General features: G+C 54.3%; 1 protein-coding gene across 4 annotated transcripts; it reads right to left on the bottom strand.

The window, feature by feature from the left end:
* Positions 1–21: 21 nt before the first annotated feature.
* ALOX12B (arachidonate 12-lipoxygenase, 12R type) lies at positions 22–12,365 on the bottom strand. 4 transcript variants are annotated; one of them, XM_072940009.1, is made up of 15 exons: positions 11,935–12,365; positions 10,672–10,876; positions 7,213–7,294; positions 7,014–7,100; positions 6,778–6,900; positions 6,290–6,451; positions 5,855–6,027; positions 5,477–5,598; positions 4,096–4,299; positions 3,761–3,847; positions 3,270–3,439; positions 2,724–2,845; positions 827–927; positions 453–623; positions 22–264 (listed from the first exon to the last, which is right to left on the bottom strand). In XM_072940009.1, exons 1-15 carry the CDS (start codon positions 12,079–12,081, stop codon positions 85–87), a joined length of 2,136 nt encoding a protein of 711 aa, XP_072796110.1. In that variant the 5' UTR covers positions 12,082–12,365; the 3' UTR covers positions 22–84. The 4 variants fall into 4 exon arrangements, 3 of the variants coding, with proteins under 3 accessions (XP_072796110.1, XP_006217850.1, XP_072796111.1); XM_006217788.3 differs by having other exon boundaries at positions 5,477–5,620; positions 6,348–6,451; XM_072940010.1 differs by lacking the exon at positions 3,761–3,847.
* Positions 12,366–16,858: the final 4,493 nt, after the last annotated feature.

Below are 16,858 nucleotides of genomic sequence, written 5' to 3'. Positions count from 1 at the left end.
CACTGACAAAGCCAGGGCTTGTGTTTGAAGTGATTTAATTGGAAAACAGGCGGGCGCAGCAGGGACGAGGTGGGAAGGGCAGCACTAGATAGAAATGCTGTTCTCGATCAGCACGGGGTCCAGGTAGTAGTAGGGGATGGGGAGGGACTTGTTGCGCTGGCGGATGTCGTGCGAGATCTGAGCCAGACGTTGGCGGAGGGTCTCTATGCTCCTCCGCGGGACCTCCTCCACGAAGTGGATGTCGGGGAAGTGGCCCAGGGGCCGCTGTGGGCACCGAACCAGGAAGTAGCGACCGAGCGGGCCCCTGCCCCTCCGCCCTTCCCTTTCAGCAGCCTCTCTCTCCCTGCCTCCTGCCTTTGACACCTCCTCTCCCACTGTCAGCCCTCAGCTCCCAGCCTCCTGTCTCTGCTCAGAGTTCCCCACTCCCCCTGCTCCCCGAGGCCCCATGGCACCTTCTCATCCGGCTCCCGGCTGAGGGTCCAAAGCACCAATAGGACGATGCATGTGGTCTTCACATCCGGCAACGTGTCCATGAAGGTCTCCAGAGTGGTCAGCCCCTTAGCCTGTACTGGTGGGTTCCGCATGGATGATGGGAAGTTGGGCATCCAGGAGGTGTACTCCAACTGGAGGTGGGGGAGAGGAGGGGTTCCCCGTCAGAAAGCACTCCAAGACTCTTGGGTTTCGACTGAGATTGGGACTGAAGCTGAGACTCTTGTTGAGACAGATCGGGGCTGGCCTGGGGATTATGTTTGAGGCTGGGTTTGAGTTTGGGGCTGGGACTAAGGTTAGGTCTGGGGCTGGGGAGGGGGCTAGTGAGCACAGGTACCTGCCCCATGTTGACAGCTGCGTGCTTGGCAGAGCAGGTGTAGATGACAATGGTGACATATCGGATCAGCTCAGGCACTGTTCGCAAGCACGTGGGGAAGCCTGAGGGGCAGGGGAAAGCCCTGGCAGTGTCAGTCTTGCCCTGGTCCTGGCTGGCCAGCAGAGGGCGTGACCAAGCCCAGCTCACCCTGTCCCTCCAGCACTCTAAGCTGCCACATCTGTGCCCTCATCCTGCCTGCTTGGCCTTCCTGGGGCCACAACCTCACACCCCGTCCTCAATCCAGACCATGAGCCTTGGGGAGGGGGCTCAACTGGCCTTGGCCAGATGTCCTTGGGGGCTGCTCCAGGCACCTGCCTGAGGTAGGGCCCTCAGGTCTCTCCTCCAGCTCCCTTAAGGGGGCCTCTCTGGTCCCAGGCCTCAGCTGGGGAAAGGCTTTAAAAATCCTGGCTTTCCCCATCCTGACTCAGTACAGCCCCCCCACCCACTGCCTTCCTTTCTTTTGAGACTGCACTCATGTCAGGTGGATTTCTCAGCAGCTGATACTTGGTCTCACACCTAACTAAGCTACTTGCTTCTCTTTCCTGTGTCCCACCTGAGCAGCTAGCCCTGGTTGCCATGGTAACCCCAGGTTCCAAAAGCCAACACATTCAAACCAGACCCATCATCTTCCTCCCAAAACTGCTCCTCCGTCTAGGCCCTCAGTTCAAGAAATGACACACACCATCCACCCAACTGCAAAAGCCTGAAACCTAGGAGTCACCCTTGGCCCTCCTCCCCTCACTTAGCCCCCACCAGTCCCCAAGTCCTGTCATTTCTGTCTCTCAATTAGCCCAGGAATTCCCTTCTTCCCACCACCCTCACCCAGATCAACTCCCTATCACCTCCCTCCGGGGCACCACAGCAGCTTCCCAAACTGTCTTCCAACTGCCAGTGCAGCCTGATATTCTAACCTACAGATCTCATCTCCAACACTCCTCGCTAGCTTCCTCTGGACTCGGAGTAATTCCAAACTCCCCCACCAGGCTGTGCACCCAGCCTCTGCTCCTGGCTCCAGCTTTATCTCACCGGAGCCTGACGACTCCTACCCTAAAGCCCAGCTTCAGGGACCTGTAAGCAGTCCCAGAATTCACTACACTCACTTGGGCTTTCGGGCGTTTCCACATGCTGCTCCCACCTAGAACTTTCCAACCCCATCTCCCAGCTGACCTCCCATCCTGCAGATCTTAGCTAGATGTTAGCCGTGGTGTCAGACCTCAGCTAGATCTTAGCCTGCTGCTACTCACTCCCACTCCCTACCCGCCAGCCCTCCCTATGCCCCCTCCCCGGCTTCCGCAGAAACTGCACCAATCCTGCTATAATGTGGCTGCCTGTTGATGGTGAGCGGACCTCCCGCACAGACTGATCAACCTGAAGGCAGTGCCTTCACCGGCTCCTTCCCTTTAGTCTCCCGCATAACCAGTACAGTGTTTGTCACATCACAGGTGCTCACTGAATATTTGTTGAATGAGTACCCAAGTGGCATGTCCTCAGGATGCTCTCTCTGCCCCTCTCCTGGAGCCCACCAGCTCCCCACAGCTCCCCTGCCTCCAGTACACGTGGCCCTTTCCTGTTTGAGCTCATGCCCCACTTCTTAGCCCACAAAGGTTTGTTTCCGAGGTGGGGGACTGGGATGACCCACAGCCCTTGAGCTCAGACCAATGGCCAGGCATGCTTTCTTCCCCAACCTCTCCGAGATACCCCTGCTCGAGGGTCCAGGGAAGAACCCTGTCCAAATCCCTGTCCAAGCCATAATTTGGCCTCCTTCAGCCCACAGTGAGACTTGCTCCAGTCCAGCTTGGGAGGGCCTACCCCACAAGCCCCAGGTCCCTGCTGGGTGCCCAGGCGCCCAGGTCCATACCTGAGCTCTCACGTCCTAGTAGGCACTCCTTAAATATCTCCTGCACCCAGGACTGCAATTCTGGGTCACCCTCCACGGCTGCATCACACGGGTAATAGTAGGTGATGATCTCTGTCACATACCTGGCCAGGGGACAGGGCCTCAGTTTGAACCCTCCCCCATCCTCCCACATCATGCTTCTCCCACCTCCTGCAGGATGCCCCAACCTTGGCTGACCCAGAGCAGCCCCAGGCCTGTGAGTAGGCAGAGGTGGGGAGGGTAGCTTGGCAAGATCAGAAGATACTCAGAGCACTCCTAATAAGGGTCAAGTGAGGTCCACAGGCAGTGCGGAGCCCACACAGGGTCTGGTCGGCAGAGGACTGGGGCCAAAGCAATAAAGGGGTTCACCAGGGCTGTGAGCACACATGTGACCAACACAGACTCCAGAACTTATCCCCAAGACCAAGCCCCTGGATGGCACCTCTGGTCCTTAAAAGCTCCCCAGGCCCCCATCCAACATCCCAGGGTATCCACTCTGAGTACCACCCTCTGCTGCCCTGACCTCACCTCTCCAGCGCATCCCACACTGCCAAGCTGTCGTCACGGTAATAATATCCTGGCAGGTCCTGGACCCCACGTTTCACAAAGTCGTTGGGGAGGTAGAGGTTGTCGTAGGTGATCTCTGACAGAGCCCGCACCATCACCTCCGCAAAGCCAGGCAGCCCCAGGGACATGCTCTGTTAGGGACGAGGCAGACCCTAGAGCAATGGGGTCCCTGCAAGTCCTCCCCTCTGAGCATCACTCCCCCTTCACACAGTCTAGTAAGTGCTTCTCAGATCCCCAGCCAGCTTCCCCCACCCCAGGACTTCTCACACTCCAGGCCAACACACCCAGCCCCCACCTCTGCACCCTTGTAAATACAGCCTCCACCTTAACTGGTCCCCTCCCTCCATGCCCTGTCATGATCTAAAGACAAGTGGGAAATCCTGCTTTTAGTCTAACTGCAAAGGCCAGAAGGAAAGCACGTGTCTTGCCAGGGTGGGAGGCAGAAGTCTTACCCTGGCGGAGATCCCCCCCTCATTAATGAGGACAGCCCGCCCGATGCTGTTGATCTGGATGGTGAATCGGGTGTGGGGGATGAGGAGCTGTGGGGAGAGCAAAGAGGGTTGGGAGAGAGGACTGAAGTCATCCCCCCAAGAATGTCAGCACCCCCATTTCTGCAACATCAGACCCCCTGACTTTGGGAAGTCCCCACTCCAAGCTCTCTTTTGTGGGTGCCCTGGTGCCTCCCCAAGTCTAACTGAAATCCTTCTGACAGCTGAGCGAGCCAGGTGGCTTTCTGAGGTGGGGTGAGAGCGATGCTTCACAGAGGCCCCTTCACCCAAGCCCTTACCTTGTAGAGGGGGTGGCACATGGGGAGCTGCCTCAGCATGGCCAGGCTGAAGGCCTCAGCGATGAGGTGGGTCTCCAGCAGATGGGAAATGGCCTCGTGGCTGTAGAACTCGGCATAGCGCACCCACGTCTTGGCCAGCAGCCAGTCCCATTCAGAGTCGCTGGGCAGGAAGATGGGGCAATTGGGCCCAGGGGTCTGGCTGAGCTGCAGGTGGGGAAAGAGAAAGGTTTATGTTAGAGCAGAGACCCACATCCACAAATGTCCCCCACTACAAGAGGGAAGCAGAGGGGAGTCCAGGAGGTAAAAACTCCACCCCCTACACTCCAGTCCCTCTGGTCTTCTGAGCACACCAGGGCCCTTCCTCCCTCCTTAGATTTGCTCTTGCTCTTCCCTCTGCCTGTAGTACCTTCTCCCTCTTTCTCTACCTTATAGCTCCCACTCATTCTCAAGAATCAGCTCAAAAGCTGCCTCCTCTGAGAAGACTTCCTTATCTCAACTCCATGGCTGCCATATTCAGCTGTGCAGGTTGTGCACTGCACAAGGGTACCTAGCCCCCTGGGGTTAGGGGGTCACTGAAATCTAGTCTACATTGTTCCTAATGAGCTAGGAGCGTTACTGCTTGGCTGATCCCCCCTAGAGGGGTGCCTTTGTCTAATTTATGCATGATCCTGATGGAGACCTTTGGGAAGTAAGCACCTTGGTTTCCTTTCCTGCCAGACCAGACTGTCAAGGCAGTGGCTAAGATTGATTAGTACAGCTTTTCTAGCAGAGGCCTGGCCCACAAGGGGCATTGTTTTATCAAGTGGATGGATGAATGGAGTCAAAGAAATAAGCTTGAGCCAGCAAGCGCATTCCCATCTGGTTATTTCTGCGCATGTAGACACAGCACACACACTCTACCCACTGGGGCTTACACACGAGTGCACCTACAGGGACCCAACTTCATGCATGCGCATAAAGCACACAGCAGCAACGCACAGATATGTAGGGACACGCAGAGTCTCAGCTCAGTACTTACAGCCAGGACCATACACCAGGTCCACCACTAGCTACACACCCAGAAACAGACATATATAAACATAGGTGTATTCTCAGATGCACACACAGGGATATACACTCACATGGGCACACACGCTTACACACAGATGTGCAACTCACAGAAGCACAGTCTTTCACAAACAGGTAGGTGCACACACAGGTTTACGTGCACACACACACACACACAGGCTGACCCACTGACTATACACTCACACAGATAGGGGTATACAAGTACAGACCAGGCCCACAGAGTCACACAAGTACACACACATAGTCATGCACACACTGAGGCTCACCCACTGGCAACACTCATGCAGCCACCCCAGGCCTGCACCCCAGGCACCTGGATGGCGATGGGCATCAGTTTCCCTTCCGGGCCAAAGTGCAGCAGGCACAGAGGGGCGCAGTGGTGCTGCTTCCGGCCGTTGAGCTCAATGGTGGGGATGCCCTCCAAGATGCGATAGTCTGCCAGGTAAATGTTTCCCTTCTGGAGGGAAGCTACGATGGGTGGGCAGATAGGCACCAGCACGCGGTACCCATGACCCACACCTTGGGTGCAGGGTGCCCTGGCTCCCTGGTGCCGAGGTTGCCCAGGACCCAAGCTGGGGATGCTGGAGGTGGGGAGGGGGGACTCTGCAGGGCGCCTAGGTGGGGAGAGCCAGCGATGCGGGGTTGGAGCGGGGAGGCAGACAGTGGGGGTCAACGCAGGAGCAGGCCCCACCTCCAGCTCCGTTTGTAGGCACGTTCCCTCGCCCAGAAACGGGGCCACCATGTCGTCTGTAACGGGAAACTTGTCTGGGATCCGCGGGCAGCGGCAGAGCAGGCCTGGGTTGATGCCATTGAGGTACTGATACCCAAAGAAACTGTCCTCTGCCCAGTGCTCGGCCACGTACTCTGGGGGGACAGGGTAAGGGAGTCAAGACGCGACCCGGTCCCCCTTAGGGACAGAGGAAGGCAATGGACAATCCGAAAAGACTCGGGGAGGAAAACGACGTCCCCAGCCTCCAGTTGGGCAGCCGGAGGGGCCTAAGGCGACATTTCCCAAGGAACCGCCAGAGGGCGCGCCGCCTGAGCGAATTCCTGCTCCAGGTTCGCTCCGCAGCTCCCATCCCACTGCCCGCGGTGGTGTCCTGCCTCCTGCACGCGTCTCGAGTACCTCCTGCCAGAGATGGCTCGGCTCCCCCGTGTTTGATTCAGGATGCCCCACCCCATACCGGAGATGATAGACTTCTGGGCAGGGAAAATTTTCTTAATGTCCTTCAGTCTCTTCCACGACTGTTTGCAGTCCAACAGGCCGCGGAATTTGAATGCCACTGCCCTAGAATATGGGATTCCAGGGGGAGGCCATCAGAGAGGCTGTCAGGTGCCCTCTGGAATGGAGACAGGGCTGCCCCACTCCACACCACCCCCCAGAGCCTCTGGGTCTCTGAGTCTGGGGAGTCTCAGGGTCTCCTGGTTGCACAGCCCAAAGCTTTTCTATGCCTAGGTCTCTGAATGTCACCTCTCAGGTTCCCTATGCCTGTCTTTTCAGCTCCCTCGGCCCTTCTGGCCATTCTAACCTCCAGGGCTGTGGTGGAGGCAGGCATGGTGGATGGGGCAGTCTTTACAGGAGGCCTCATCCCCACCCCTCACACACACACTCACATGGGTCCCAGGCGGAAAAAGAAGGAGGCCGTCTTGATGAAGGAGTAGCGGAGATTTAAGTTCAGGAACCTGATGGCCTTAAAGTTGATGAGAATCGGGAATCCTGGGATGTAGCCATTCCACCTGTGGGGAGGAGTGCTGGACTGGGGCCAGGCATCTGGGGTCCAGGGAGCAGCGAGAGGCCAGGGCCTACGTGTCAGCCCTGGGAGGGACCCCTGGGCAGCCACGGGTCTTACTCAGGTCGGTTGGGGTTTTGCCGGACAGGAGGGCGATAACTGGGGATGTCCACATAGTTGGGCAGGCCAGGAACGAAGACCCTCCAGCTGCAAAGAGAAGCTGAGATGGTGGGCCCTACCACACACCATTCCTGGGCACAGCGGGCACAGCCATCACTGGCCCCCTGACTTCCCACAGCCCCTGCCGCCCTGCCCTCACTGGTAGAAGTCCTGTTTGGCTCTGAGCTCCTCCTTTCGGTGCTCCAGAAGGATCGGAAGCGTGTCATCTGCTGTTGTCTTTCCTGTAGGGAAACCAACAAGGAAGCTCAAGGTCTGACCCCAGCCCCTTCCTTCCCCTGCCTACTTCCAGGATCAGAATTCAGGTTCTGCCCCAAGGTCAGCTCTTGGGGACCCAAGTCCAAGGATGGGCAAGGCTTATCCTGGGAGAGAGAGGGTGTGTCTCCTCCCCAAAACTCAGGTGAAATAGTCATGGGCCACCCTTCTCTCCATCGCTCTACCCTTTAAGGGGTGGCTCTGCTGCTGCAGGGAAGTCTCTCTTCTAGACCCACTGAAACATTAATACCTAACAGGTTTTTTTAGCCCTTACTAAGTACCAGGCACGTTCTAAACACTTTCCTTATGTCAATAATCCAATCTGCACAAGAACAACATGATGAGGCAGGTGGCTATTACTGTAGGCTGGCAATCCCATCTCCACAATTCCGAAATCCAAAATAATCCAGAATCAAGTCTGTTTTTTTCACAAGGTAGGCACAAATTGCTTGGCTGAGAAAACCTGCTCTAAATTTGCCTGAGCTATGTACAGTCTTTATTCAACTCACTTGATAAAACTATTCAGAATTTTTGCTGCAAAAATATTAGTATATTTGATTAGGGAGTGACCTGATGGATGTACTACATAATATTTGGAATATATGGTGTGTGTGTATATAGAATATATTCATATATGGAGGTGCATGTCTATATATCCATACAGGAGGCCCCCCTCCCATCCACGGTTTCACTTTCTCCAGTTTCAGTTCCCTGCAGTCAACCTTGGTCCAAAAATATTAAACAGAAAATTCCAGAAATAAATAATTCATAAGTGTTAAACTGCGTGCCATTCTGAACAGCGATGAAATCTCATATCCTCCCTCTCCATCCAGTCTGGGATGTTAATTATCCCTTTGTTCATCGTATGCACACTGTTATCAGCTGCCCACCTATTAGCATAGGGAAAAAACATAGTACGTATGGGGTTCGGTACTATCTGCGACTTCAGACATCCACTGAGGGTCTTGGAATGTAGCTCCCAAAGATGGGGGGAACTACTGTATATATTTCTGTTGGAGGAGGTCATTGAGAGGACATGACCCCTGGCTGACCCTATAGCTGGACACAGGCAATCAGAGGCTCCTCACCCCTCCCCTGTCCTTGGAATGTACATTCTGACCACTGTCCCCACAGTGGGGCCCATTTTCAAGGATGCAGCCTTGAGAGAGCACTGTGTTGTTGAGACCTTTTGGACAGTATATGGACTGAAGCCAGTTAAGGTGGCTGTATAAATTTTTAAGATTCTGGTGGGCAAGTACAGAGATCTACTCATCTGTGGCCTCACACCCAAGGCAACCTTGTAAGTAACTTCCCTTGCTTACTTAACCTGTCATTAACCAATCTGGGATAGTCTGCCTCTTTCTTCATTCTCTCCTTGCCATCTGTGTAGAGGAGCCAGTCTAGGAACCATCAATTTCATATATTTACATTATATGTATGGGTGTGTCTGTCTTCTAAATGAAATGTGAATTCCGAAACACCTCTGGCCCCAGCAGTTTCAGCAAAGGGACTATATGGTTGTGCTCATTTTCCAAAGAGGAAACAGTATTAAATAGAAAACAGTGCGCTGGGACTTGAACCCAGGCAGTCTGCTTCCAATCACTCACCTACCACCCACTAACAACCACCAACGTTTTCCGCCTTTTTAACCCTCCTTACAGAGGTTCTCTTGCTGGCTTTTCACATCAGCCCTATGAATTAGGTTCTGCTGTTAGCCCAGTTTTACAGACGGGGACACTGAGGCTTAGAAGAATTTGGAAATGTGCCCAGATATCTAGGAAGTGGTGAAGCTGATGTTCAGATCCAGGCCTGTCTTTCTCCAGCGTCCTGGCAGTTGTCCCAGTCTGGCATGTCCCTGTCACTGCAGCCCCATCACTCTCCTTCACGGCCCCGTCTGCCACTTTCCTCCTTCATCTGACTCAGCTCATGTTGTGCCTGGGATGAACACGGCCCCGTGGAATCATGCGACCCACAGACCCAGCTGGGCCTCATCCCTAGGTTGGGAGCCTCACTCCTTGATGGGCCCAGCAGGTGATTCAAGTCTCCCTGACCGGGTATTGCACGGCAGCTGCCCCACCCAACCCAATTCCTGCCTGGCTTCCCAGTGTCACCCTGCCTGTCCCCTTTGTCCATGCCACTCAGATCTATCACTGTGGGAAGAAGCTGTGAAGCCCCGTGAAACCCCCTCCTTGGCCTCCCTATCCTCCACCAAGCCTGCCTCTCTCTTGCCTGCCTCTCCTTTCCCCAGCTCAGGCCCCATCCCCATCTCCCAGAGAAAGGCTCTTGCCACAGGGATATGAGAGATGGAAGGGGGGTGGTCAGCCTCTGGGAGGAGGAGCTCGTGGCTCCCTCGGCTCCCTCAGCCCTGCCTCCCCTCCCATCCACTCAAGGGAGGCCAGAAGAACCGTGGCTGGTAGAGCCAGGGGCAAAAAGACAACAAGCCTGCAGTCCCCTTGGAGCAGCCACACATTAGCAAGCTGATCCAAGCCCACCAGACAAGGGCCCTGGCAGGGGCAGAGCTGGGCCCTCAAGTCCCGTCCCTCTTCCATAGCAGCATCCGAATGGTGGGGCAAACAGCTGGGCAGCCCTGATCGGCCACCTCGGAAAACCCCACCAGTCTGGACAGGCAACAGGGCCTCGGCCCAGATGGTGATGGGGCCTTACTGGGTTAAGGGGGCATTTTGGAGTGACAGTGAGTCCTGTCAGAGAAATAAGGTGTCCTTTTGGGGTGATTGGAAGTCCTTTGGAGCAATAGAACATCCCATCGGTCTAAAAACTGCTCAGTTAGTAAATCAGGGAGCCATGATTCGGTACAAGTCCTCCTGTTATAAAGCCACAGAGAACTGGTGGACAAACAGGGCTTCTTAATGAAGTAACAAGGCAGCAGATGGAGTAATGGGCCATCCTATTAGAGGAACAAGGCATCGTGCTGTAGTAACAGAACCCTGCTGGAGTCACCAGGAGATTTTTTTTGAGGAGCAGGACATGCTGTTTGGCAGAAATAGGGCATGCTAGCAGAGTCCTGCGGTCTTTTGAGAGGAGCCAGGCATCCTCTGGGCATTGAGGGGAGAACTCTAGAGGTAACGGAGAGCCCACCCTGGGAACGCATTCTGTGGCCAAACCCTGGGGTATTGAGAGTGGCCTCAAGCCTCATTCACCTCTGCTTCTCCAGGCTGCAGCCCCCAGCCGGGCCCAGAGGGTGGTGTGTGAGAGCAGCAGGTGTTCCTGAGAGTCCGTGGGGGGCTGCCTGGCACTTGGCTGGCTGCCTGGTTGGGAAGCGGGGGTGGCCATGCTGGGGTGACCAGGCCAGAGCGAGGGGCTTAATGGTACGGGATGGGGTACCTGCCTGTAGCCTCCCGGAGCACCAGAGTCTCGTAGCCATCCAACCACTGGTAGGCAGGGAAGTGGTAGATGCGGCCACCAGGCGCACAGATCTGCACATAGTTGCAGAACCAGGACTTCTTGGGGAAGAAGATGTAGCGTTCCTTGTACAGGCGGATGATAATGAGCTCCCCCAGGTCCTGCTGGCACCGGACCGTGTACTCGTCCACCTGGGCAGGGCACAGAGCCAGCTCAGCGGCCAGGCCTCCTACCAGTCTGGCCCTTCCCCTGGGCCCCACTCATGCTGGGAGAAGCTCATCTCCCTGGATTGGGGTGACCTGATCGTTGGGCTCTCCCCCAACCCCTCCAATCTGCCTGAGCCCTGCTGGGCCCACCTACCCAGCCCCTCCCTCTCTCCACCCCCAGCTCCTGAGATCCCCTCCTTCCACCCTCTTCTCCTCAACCTCCCGAGGCTGCAGGAGCTATGTGGACCCCCAGGGGCTAGTATACAAAGGGGTCCAAGTGGGATCCAGGGCCCCCGAAACCCCTACAGCCTTAGAGTGGGCAGCACTGGTCCAGCCAACCCCTTTATCTCCCACTTATCAATGAAGATGTGAAAATTCAGAAATGGCCACATAGATAAAGTGACCTATTAAAGTCATTTTATCTATGTGGAGCTGACTCAAATTCAGCTGAGGGCCTAGCAAAGGGAGCCTCCCATCACAGAGCAGGCAGGTCACCACTGGACGGGCTGGTCTGATGCCTTGTAAGTCACAGAGAATCCAGTGTGTATTGAAGCCAGTTACACTGCAGCTTTATTTAGGAAGGGTGAGTAAGAATGGGAGAGAGAGGGATGAGAGAGAGGGGGAGAGAGGAAATGGGAAAGGGATGAGGGAAGAAAGAGTGGGAAATGGCTGGGAATGATGGATGGCGAGATAAAGGGGGTTGGAGAGGGCTGAGGATGAGGGTTGTGGGATGAATGATGACAGAGAGGAACAGGGATAAGGGGTCGAGAGAGAAGGAAGAGTCGAGAAAGGGGAAGGGACAGGGATGAGGAATGACCCAAAAGGGCTGAGAGGTGACAGACCAGGGGAGTAGGAGACTGGGAATCAGGTCTGGGGCCAGGGACATCCCAGCCACCCTTGGAGCCCCGCTGATTTCAGACCTCTCTCAGAGCTCCCCTGGCTCCCTCCCTGCATGCCTCCATCCCGCCCCATGCTCCAAAGACTCAGATACATACACATCCATGTACGCACATTCACACGCACACACTCCCACACACACTCACCGCACCAGTTGCAAAGTCTCTCCCAAAGTGGTTCAGTAGTTGCTTATGGCTTTCTCCTTGGGTCCCCACGATGGTCAGAGAGATGGAGTCCGTGGTTCCCGACAAGGCTTCGGTACCTGTGGCCACCTTGACTTTGTATGTGGCCATGGCTGCTCTGCAGGAGGCAGGAAGGGGGCTCAATCGCAGACACTGTGAGGGCGGGAGGGGCCAGGGGGATGCCGCACAGGGCCCAAGCCAGGCAAGGGAAATCAGACCCAGGGAGGAATGGAAAGTCCAGCCTCCCGAGGTGGAGGCTAAGCAGGGACCCAGAGCCTGGAGAAGCCACTGCCCTTGATGCACGGGACCAGGATGGGGGCACAGGACTGGAGCCCAGCAGGCTGGGATGGGGCCGTGCTGCTGGCCCGTGAGCTGGTGGTGTCTGGGCTGTGAGCTCTCTGGGATCTGATAGAGAGGAACAGCAGGCAAGGCACTGGGCCTGCCTCCAAGAGGGCGGGTGGAAGGTGACTTGGATGAAGGAGGCTTCAGGGCTGAGGAGCCAGTCCAACCTGAGCCAGGGCTCCAGAGAAGTTGAGGGAGAGGGCAGGGTGGGGCCCTCAAATGTTTATCAGCCTAATTAGTTCGTTCCTTCTGGCCGCCCCAATCGCATGCAGTGCTGGGCAACCCTGCGAGGCCGGGCCATGGGCAGGGGATTACCTGCACTGGTTCAGGGGCCCCTCAGTGGGTGGGGGCCAGAGGAGGGGACGCAGCATAAACTCGATGTCCAGCTGGCCTGCTGCCTTGCCATTCCTCTCTGGGAAATGGGGAAGGTAGCGGCTGTAGCAGGAAGGCTGGCCCATCCTTCTGCCCCAGGGCCCAGAGCCCATGATAGGAAGTGGGGGGTGGGTGTTGGAGTTAGAGCTTGGGGACCCTAGGGCACAGAGAGCCTCCAGGAAGAGAGAGTCAGTGATGGGAGGGGGTGGGTAGCTATTGCTTCCTGTGGGGCCAGGATCAACTGAGGAGGGACTGGAATTGAATACAAAAGTAGAAGACAGTTGGAGTGAAATTTGAGGCATAAGAATTAAGCTAAAGAATGGATATAAAATTTGTGGTATAATCAAAACATAGAATTCTATCCAGCAATAAGAGAAAAACCCTAAAACATTAAAAAAAAAACCCAAAAACCTGCAACAGGAATGAAACTCACAAAGATTATATTGAGTGACAGAAGCCAGATATGAGTAAACCCTCTGTCATTCCACTGATAGAAAGTTCAAGAACAGGGAAAACTAAGTAATTCTTATAAAAGTCAGACCTGTGAGGCATCCTGGGACAGAATACAGACTGAGCACCTATGAGGGGGGCCACACAGGGAGATAGAAATGTCCCATACCTTGACCTGGGTAGAGTATAAGGCACTGTTTGTATTTCACTGTATCCATGTTATCCCTCAATTTTGTGAAGTACACACCATTACCCAAAACAAAAAGAAACAAAAAGAATGAAGCTAGGAAGAGGGCGGGAGTCAGGGCTGAGCTCCAGTGGAACTGGGTTTGTTGGGAATCAGGTAATTCATTCCTTCACACCTTCATTCATTTAGGAGATGTTTTTGGCACAGGCACAGTGTTCCAGACGCTGTTCTAGGCACTGCAGCTACAAAGGAGACACACAGCACACACAAGGGCAAGCAACAGTTAACAGTCATTTGTGCAGTGTCGTTTTGGATAGTAAGTGCTCCGAAGAAAATATACCTGGAATGGGAGGGGGACTGGGATTGGGGGTGAGTTTCTGATAGAATCACAGAAGCCAGAGGCATGAGGTCTGAGGTGGGATCAGGCCCTGGGTTAGGACTGAGTTTAGGGAGGCGCTGGGATTAACATGAGATGATGAAAAAGGATGAAATTCTACGCTCAGCAGCTAGCGTTTGGGACCCAAGGAGAGTGATGTGAGGAGAGAATTATGCTCTCAGCCCCTTTTCTGGACCTGCCCTCTTTCCTCCCAAGGGCAGCCCCTGCCAACAGGAAGCGCCAGCCCAGCATTCCTCCCTGGTGGCACCCTTCCATCACCATCAAGGGGAGGTCTCACAGTGTCTGGGTCACATAAGGGTGGAGGAGGACAGGGATTCTGAGATGAAGAGATGGTTCCAGTAGATTTGGGATATGGTGAGAAATGGGGAAGAGATTGCAGTTCAGGTTGAGCTCAGGGGTAGGGATGTGGTTTAAGTTTGGGAGTGAGAACCCAAATCTCATGTCATGCCCAACCCCCCACCCCACCCCTGATCAAGCCCGGCAGACAACTCACCTTTGGGACAATGACGTCATCCTTTCACATGGTGCCCATACCTAACTCAAGGGTCTCATCCCCCACCACGTTCCCCTTTGGTCTCTTCTGTCTGGGACTAGGTGCCTCTCATTCATTCATCGGCAGACTGTGGAGCCGTGCCTATGTTCCCAGCACTGTGTGAGGCCCTAAGAACACAATGTAACCAAAGCAAATCCCTGCTCTCCCTCATGGAGCTTATATTCTAGTGAGAGAAACAGACCATATTAACAAATTACCAAGTGAATGAAATGCCATGATAAAGAGTGATAAATGCTGAAGAGAAACTAAAAAAACAGGGAAGGATGATATAAAGTCTAGGGGAGCAAACTTTAGATATAGAATAACCAGGGAAGGGCTCTTTGAGAAGGGAAATTTGGAATAAAGACATGAAGGAAGTGAGGTCAACTCCTTCCAACCACAGGGCCTTTGCACATACTATTCCCACTCAACCTCTTGGACCTGAATAATGTTTCCTCTTCCTTCAGATCTTAGCTTGATAATTGCTTCATCAAGAAAGGCCAAATTTAACTCTTAATGGCTCTCACAGCACTGTAGCTATCATCTTTGATTGATATCTGTCTTCCCCACTAGATTAGACTGCCCATAACTTGTATTGGTTTTCTCCCCACCTCCTGGCACAGTACCTGGTAACTGGGAGACTCTTAAAACATGGTTCTTAATGGTTCCATGGATTAGTGATGAGGAGGAGATCAGGGTTGGAAACTGAAAAAATGATTGGGTTGGAATTAGGGTGAAAATTCAGAAAGGAGAGCTAGATAGGGGTAAGGATGAGGTGAGGGGCAGGAAGTGATGTGCAAAAGGGGAATGGGTTAAGGGGATGGAGGCAAGACTGGGGAGAGGCTGGGGATGAAGGTCATGCTGATGGTCTGGGTGACTGGCAGGGCTGTCTTATTTGCCTGGGCACAATGCCTGGGCTCTGTTCAGCCACCCTGATGACTCTTGGGTGATGCTAAGAACCTGAAGATGCAAATTTCCTTCTTAAGGTGTAAATTATATGTAAATTTCTCCAGTCTCCTGCCTTCTACCCACTCCCCATCCCTTGAGGTTATGACCCCAGGGGGCTGCTAAGGCTCAGTGAGGACCAGGGCCAGTGGAGGGGGAATTGAGGCTCAGGGCATTGGGAAACTGCACCTCCAGGCCCCTCTGGGATGTAGGGTCCTGGAGCAGCAGAGGTGAGAGGCCCAGCCTTATCCTTCTAATCCAGTGGTAAGATCACTCTGTCTGGGGTGGAAAGGAGGTAGGGGTAGACAGGCAGCCTGGAAGGTAGCATGGGAGGGGACCTTGGGGAAATGGAGGGAGCTGATGGTGTAGAGGAGTTTGGGTGTCACCACAAACAATGGGGATCTATCTCCATTCCCCAAAATGTACCTCCTCAAATCATAACCCACCATCAATATGTCTCCCTCCAGCCAGTCCCTCTGTCTCAAAAAAAACAGGAGTGGTGGCTCTGGGTTTGATCAGAGCTCAAGGTGGGAGTGAGAATTGGGGTCCCAAGGGAAACAGAAACAGAGGTGGGGATTATGAGGATGTGAACATGGCCGGGGACATGGAAGAGATTAGGCACGAGGATGTAGATGGGGCACTGCCCAGTTACAGCCAAAATGTGGATGTACAATTCTGGGTAGGTGCTTGCTGGGCTGAAGAACTGGTTCTCCTTGACCAGGGGTGGACCTGGAGAGCAGGAGAGGCCCCTGGGAAAGATGCAGGCTCACTGGGTGGCTCACAATGGGCCACCCACACAGGAAACTGAGTCCTCACTGCTGGGGCACCCCTACCACCACCACCCTGCCACGCTCAGAGCAACCCCTGGAGCTCCACCCCTACTAAAACAGAGGGGAAAAATCAAATCAGGTCATTCCTCTGCTGTAAGCCAGAGCTTAACACAGTGTTGCACTTAGAATCAAATCCAAGGACTTAACTGTGGACTATAATATTGTGCATGACTCAGCTTCTGTCCACCCCAGGTCACCTGTTCCAGCCACTCTGGCCTCAAACACACGCCCTTCAAGTCCCTTGCACTTGCCCTGTCCTGCTTTGTAACACATTTCTCACAAGCTGTTTTGAGTGTTTTGTTCTTGTTAACCAAGTCTCAACTCAACTGTCACCTCCTTAGAGTGGCCTTTTCTGATCACCTGACCTAATGCTTCCCCCTCCCCCGAGTCATGCTAACACACTGCTTGGTTTATCTGCTGACTGCACTCGCAACCAGCTGAAAGGATTTGTTTATGTGTTTGTGCATGTGTTTTGGGTCTGCCCCTGTAAGCCAGTGGAAGTAAGGATCATGCCAGGGGAATTCACAGCTGGTTCCCACAGTACCCCTCACATAGCGTCTAGGAGACAGGAGCCATGAGGCAAGCACATCGGAGACCGTCGATGCTGGAAGGGATTTTCCGTTTATCTGACAAATCTGGGCCACTGAGGCTGAGGGACTTGCTCAAAGCCAGCTGCGGAAAGAGGGCTGGCATGCTTCCCTCTACATCATACCAGTCGCCTTGAAGACTGATGGAAAAGCACAGAGGCGTCAGAGGGCAAGCTGGGGGAAGCCCCCTTTCTGACAGGAGCTTTATTTACATGAGCCCCTCCCCACATCCTGTTCTCTGAAGTG

The sequence above is a fragment of the Vicugna pacos genome, chromosome 16 (assembly GCF_048564905.1).
Source record: "Vicugna pacos chromosome 16, VicPac4, whole genome shotgun sequence".
In the NCBI taxonomy this organism is placed as follows: domain Eukaryota; kingdom Metazoa; phylum Chordata; class Mammalia; order Artiodactyla; family Camelidae; genus Vicugna; species Vicugna pacos.
This window is presented reverse-complemented; position numbering and strand designations above follow the sequence as displayed.

Excerpts from the sequence above, each read along its gene's own strand:
- ALOX12B (XM_072940009.1), bottom strand. The coding sequence starts at position 12,081 with ATGGCCACATACAAAGTCAAGGTGGCCACAGGTACCGAAGCCTTGTCG. Across the intron at positions 10,877-11,934 it reads GAGACTTTGCAACTGGTGCG|GTGGACGAGTACACGGTCCG; the intron begins GTGAGTGTGTGT and ends TGCCCTGCCCAG. Across the intron at positions 624-826 it reads CAGCTGTCAACATGGGGCAG|TTGGAGTACACCTCCTGGAT; the intron begins GTACCTGTGCTC and ends CCCCACCTCCAG.